This window comes from Charadrius vociferus, unplaced genomic scaffold, assembly GCF_000708025.1.
Source record: "Charadrius vociferus isolate BGI_N301 unplaced genomic scaffold, ASM70802v2 scaffold1039, whole genome shotgun sequence".
Classification (NCBI taxonomy): Eukaryota; Metazoa; Chordata; class Aves; order Charadriiformes; family Charadriidae; genus Charadrius; species Charadrius vociferus.
The window spans coordinates 281,540-287,232 of NW_009650167.1; the positions used below are offsets into that span (position 1 = coordinate 281,540).

Here is a 5,693-nt window from a genome sequence, read left to right on the forward strand (position 1 = left end):
TATGAGAGAAAAAAAAAAAAAAAAAAAAAAGAAAAAAAAAAAAAAAAAAAAAAAAAAAAAAGGCGTTCTCTGATTATATCTTTAATATTTAGGATATATATATGAAATTTTTGTTGGGCTCAGATGTGATGAGCAGTTCATAAGAATACACAGCGCTCACTTTTTGAAGCCTAATTCTGTTTTCTTGGGGAAAAAAAAAAATAAAAGGAAAGAGAAAACCCCACGGAAACATCGAGCCTTGGGTGAAGGACAAAGTTAGGGAAACCAGTGATTCAGCGGGAAGATAACTGGCACAGAACAGGCGGGCTGCTGCAGACGGCACCGGGGCGCCAAGCAGGATTGCCTTTATTTCCCGGCATAAGGGACCATTCTCCCCTCCACAGCGGCTCCAGAAGAGCCCTCACACCTCCCTGCGCCCACCCGCCGCTCAGAACCCACCCATGCACCCAGCGCAAGGAGGGAAGAGCCGAGAGACCGGGATCTTCCTTAACCCCAAGACTCTCAGTGTTGCCACCAGCTATGAAATTAGTTGATGCAAGAGAGGAAGAGAACATGCTCTCGTAATTAAACTTTGACAAATCAGGGTAGATTGCTGCTCTGAAGCAGTAATTGCATCTTGTTTTCTTCAAGCATTAGGCAGAGTAGTCAATATTAAAGAGTATTTTTAGTGAAGGTTTAAGTATTCCTGTCTGCATTTGGAATTCTCTGTGAATAGATGTTACCTGTATAGCTTATCAGAGAGGACAGCCAGAGTTATCTGGTTCCACTCACTGTCTGGAAGCAGATATGGCCTCTGAGAACCTCCCCCTGCTCCTGCTGCTGGAGAAACACCCTTTTCTCCATCCCTCCGTAAGAAGCTCTGCGAAGGCAGAACTTGCCCTCGCAAGCAGGTCCGCTGAGAATGCTTCCGTTTGAAAAGCAAAACCCTGCAGCCCATCTACAGTCATCAGTCCCACTCATGAGCTTTCTGAGGTCACTTTAGAGATATCCATCCATCCATCTGTCAGAATTCATCCCTGAGGCAAAGAAAAACCAACAGTTACTATCCGTGGCCTTCAGTTCAGCAACAGAATCAACACAGCTACAGTGTTTATGAAAGTGCACAGGCTCCAAAAAGAAGAAAAAGCAAATAAAAGCTCGAGTCCTCAGTCTGTACGCCCTATCTACCAGAAAATGCATCCTGCCCTCCTGCTGTGCCTCACCACAGCCAAGTCTCTTTCTTCTCTCTGTCACAAACAGCATCTGCTAGGAATCCAGGACTCTGTCAGTAAAGCCAGCAGGCACGGACAGCAAGCTCACAGAGACAGCTGTGAGGAAGAAACGGTTCTCACAGAAGAGCAAATTTTTACCGAGGCCACTGCTTTTCCTTATCTGTCAGAGGAACGTAGATCACGCCCATCAGCTGCGTTTCGACGATCTGCCCGTCGCTGGTTTTGTCGTACTGCATCAGAACTTGGTTTGCGCCTTCGGGACCAACAGGTAATATTAACCGACCTCCGGGCTTCAATTCATTCAGCAACTGGCAAGCAGAGAAATCGGAATCAGCAGAGACAGGGGAAAAACAAAACAAAACAAAACAAAAACCCAACAACAAAAATAAGCCACACTGTGAAGGTCATGACACCTTCATCAGCACAAGCTTGCAAGCTTCATATCAGACAGACAGAAAAAGAAGCTTCCATTGGTTCCCTAATTATTTTTTTCACAGCTGCTGACGCAAGCAGCCCACACCATCAACATCCAGCACGACCACTCTCACCTCCTTCGGCACAGTGGCTGGGGCCGCTCCGACGTGAATGGCATCATACGGAGCCTCTTCGGGGTATCCCTGCCTGCCATCTCCAACTACAGGAGGGAAAAGCACGCAGAAAAGACTTTTGTTCTGATAACAACTCCATGCAAAAAATAATTCTTCCTATATCCTTTCAACTGAAGTCTAGAGGATGAAAACTTTGTAACAAGATTGTAACGGGAATTTTAATTTTGTTGGTTTACTTTTTAAAATGGGGGGAGAGATTTCTGGAACTGAGCCATGCTGTAAGAAGGAGCAGTCAAAGCCAGGAGGGCCTTTCAATAACACAGCGGCTTTGTGCAGGCTTAAGATTCCAGATACAGGAAGAGCTGACTCAAGTTATCCCTCCCAGAAAACAGCGACAGCGTGTGCAGACTTATTTAAATCAACTAAAACCCAGATGTGGTATAACCACACCCCTCTGAAGAGCATCTCTTACTGAATTAAGACAGTCACTGCACACTTGGAAGCAAGGTGTATGGTAAGACTGCTTGTAACATTAAATATTACTTGTTTACACCGTAGTGTTTGGCCAGTGTGGCACAGTGCTTACTGAGCCAGTGGTTTCTGGCAACACCATGGCAAGCACCAACACAAACAACTGCTTGGAGAAGCAGAGCTCTGCAGGCAGCCAGAGCAAATGCACGTTTGCAGGAAGGAATAAGCATCGGGATGCCAGAGAGCTCACCCACAAGCTTTACACGGCCAGAGCTGAGCAAAGTTGGATCGTCTTCTTGGACGTTTCTGATGGATTCATGTACCAGTTCTTTAATGTGCTCTACACCCACAGCTTTCCCTGTCGGGCCCATCTAAAAAGAAAAACAGCAGACAAACATGTAATACCCCCTATAAGGTTGAGAGACGTATTTTATAGGGTAAGTTACTGTGGGGAGTGGAAAAATTCCAGGAAGAAACTTAAGAGCAGAGTTTCAGAACAGGAGGTACAACTACTCTGCCCCTTGGTTTTAAGGTGAGTAGTCCCAGCTACATTAGCTACCTGAGGGATACACGGACACCGCCTACGGGGACTGCTAGTAATCCTTCCTTTCCAAAGAAATGGTTTTTACTACAAGCTGCTCTGGGAAGAAGAGTTTACCCCTTCCCCCCATTCCCTTCTCTCCCCACAAAAAGCACACGCCAGCTGTGGCGAGCTACCCTTCCTGATGCACCTTACCAGCTAGAAACGGAGTCCAGTGAGCTTACCATCCTGGCAAAGCAAGCCGTAAGATATCCACTTCCAGATCCAACATCCAGCGCTTTTGCACCTTCCACAAGTTGATCCTTTAGCAATTCCAGCGCATGGGCATGCTGTGTGGACAACAAGTACATGGAGGTGTGAAACATCCCATTTTAGTTTCCCCTCCTAAAACTTTTTCTCATTCTGAGCATTATCTGCTCCAATTCAAACCCAGCACACCTGGCATTCTGTCTGAGTGAAATTCAAGCGTTTGATCTGGAAGACCTTTTTGCAGAACAGCATTTAGGAAGAGGTTCAGTAATAAGATGTGAAGCAGTGGGGAAAAAAAGGTCTCATGCAAAAAATGGACAACATTAATGGTTAGCCACAGTTGCACAAATTGCCATCTAAGCATACCTTTAAAGCAACTTAAAGAGTATACTTAAAAACAAAAAAGCTTCCCATATACAGCGTGTAAAGAAACAAGAATGATAATCACATCCATGGGATCTGTTTCACCTTTCTACTTTAGTATTAAAAAAAAAGAAAAAAGAAAAAAAAAAAAGGCAAACAATTTCCTCCATTTCTGTTAAAAGTGAAAAGTTTCATCTTACCATATGCGGTGCACTGATTGTAGCCTTGTATCCTAAAAGGAAACAAGTGGCAAAAGTTATGGGATAAAGAAATGACGATTAAAATTACCAACGCAAGCAGTTCTTTACTCTCCCCCACTTTCCCCTAAAAATATGAAAACACGCTTCTCTCTTGCTGCACTAAAGCACTTCATTGATTTTAAATCTCCTCCTGTGGGATTCCTAACAAGCATGAGATGGGTGCACAGCGCTGCAGCTCCCAAGCGTTGCACCCCCCCCAGCTCGTTCATCAAAACACTCTGCAGCTCTCACAGCCTGCGCTCACTTCCACTCCCTAAGCAGAACTCAGAGCAATCAATGAACATTTTGAATGTGGAAAAGCCGTCTTGTTCTTTCCTCTGGATCCCACAGCTGCAACACAGATGGGGTTTGCTCTACCTGACCCATTGTAAAACTCAGCCACTGTTCTGGGGAGAGAGCAGCTAGCACGGAGAGCTCGGACCTGCCGAGCCATCGCACGCCCTGCTGTCCGTGTGCTGAGCACAGTCAATGTGCACGCAGGAAAAGCGGCGATACTTTGCCTTAACGTACTCACCAATAGATTGAGGAGAATCCATGTATGGGAAATACTTGATGTAGTGACCTCTGTCAGTAGCCAACAGCACATCAAATACTCGCTGGGATTTAATTATCCCTTTTTCTGTGAGAAGAAGAAAAACAGAGACAGAAAGGACTTAAATCCTCCGTCCTGTAGCAAGAGAAGATTTGGAAGAGGGGAGTACAATTCCAGGAGTTAGTGGAACTGGGAGAATTCAATCTTAAGAATCTGAGAACAGACAGAAAATAAAACCGCAGGTGGAAGTATGTAATTTTCAGTTTCTGCTACATCAAATTAAATCTCATTATGGTCCCAACCCTCAGCCCAGTCTCCCTCCGGTCTGACTTAGACCCACAGTGTTTCTGGAGCTGCCAAATGTAATGAAAGATAGAAAGTCACACTTTCACTCCTGAAAGCGGAGACTCTGGTTCAGGTTTCAAGAGCGCTAGCACAGTGAGTAGACTGAAGTTAAGAGCAATGACTGCAGAAACATTCAACATCCCTTCACACCTCATCACTGAGCGAACTCTTATAGAAGAAAAACCAGCTTTGGCAGCAGGGGAAATTCAAAGCTATTTTTCAGTGTGTTCCAGCCCGCTGCCCAAAGCGCTGCTCCAGAGCCAGGGCATCGCACTGGAGGGGAAGCACGGGCTGCAAGATGCTTCAACATCCACAAGCTCAGAGCGACATCACGTTGTGCAGTGTTTTAAAAGCTGTCACGCATTTACCACAGATATTAGGAAGAAATGTTTTATGCTGAGGGTGGTGATCCCCTGGGGCAGGTTGCCCCAAGAAGCTGTGGCTGCCCCATCCCTGGAGGTGTTCAAGGCCAGGTTGGACAGGGCTTGGAGCAACCTGGGCTGGTGGGAGGTGTCCCTGCCCCAGGCAGGGGGGGAAACTGGATGAGCTTTAAGGTCCCTTCCAGCCCCAACCATTCTGTGATTCTGTGATAGCCTTTCCTGCCACTTCTGGCATAACATCTTGTTTCCAATTATAAATAGAACAAGTTCAGACTGGGACAAGTACTGAAGCGCAGGCCACGTTAACCCCAACATTTCAGAACGAAGAGCATCCCAGCGTACCGCTGTACAACACTAAACACCCATATGCGGACGTGCCAACCGACCCCAGCGGCAGCCTGCGGCCCGGTGCCAGTGCCGGTACTCACTGTAGAGATTGTTGACGAGCTCGGGGTGCGTCTTGCCGCTGGAAGTCCAGGCCATCGTCCTGGCGAAGAGCAGTCCCATGAGTGCGAGGAGGGCGCCGGGCGGCAGACAGCTCATCCCACGGCGAGGGCGGCCTGCCCAGACGGGGACGGGGACTGCAACCCCCAACACCCGGCCTGTCCTCCCTGTGACACAATCTTGCACTTATACTACTGGGGACAGGCCGGGGCTCGCGCGTTGCACAGGGCAGGCTGTCAGCCCCAGAGAAGCGACAGCGGCCGCAGGTGACAGCGGCCCCGGGCCCAGCGCCGGGAGGGGACGAGGCCTGCTCCCCGGTGGAGGGAGACGCTTCCTCCCCGCCTCGGTC

The 5,693-nt window shown here is 47.7% G+C and overlaps 2 protein-coding genes across 2 annotated transcripts in view; both read right to left on the bottom strand.

The window, feature by feature from the left end:
• RPUSD2 (RNA pseudouridylate synthase domain containing 2) overlaps positions 1-843 on the bottom strand; it is a 3,734-nt gene extending 2,891 nt beyond the window's left edge. Inside the window, 1 exon segment of the mRNA XM_009892443.1 lies at positions 772-843. Coding sequence (XP_009890745.1) covers positions 772-843 — 72 coding nt within the window.
• A 302-nt stretch (positions 844-1,145) lies between these two features.
• On the bottom strand, positions 1,146-5,465 carry LOC104292989 (protein-L-isoaspartate(D-aspartate) O-methyltransferase-like). The gene is made up of 7 exons (XM_009892423.1): positions 5,329-5,465; positions 4,158-4,262; positions 3,584-3,615; positions 2,996-3,100; positions 2,481-2,601; positions 1,760-1,845; positions 1,146-1,519 (listed from the first exon to the last, which is right to left on the bottom strand). The coding sequence occupies exons 1-7, from the start codon at positions 5,441-5,443 to the stop codon at positions 1,346-1,348; spliced, it is 738 nt and encodes a 245-aa protein (XP_009890725.1). The 5' UTR covers positions 5,444-5,465; the 3' UTR covers positions 1,146-1,345.
• Between the last annotated feature and the right edge of the window lie 228 nt (positions 5,466-5,693).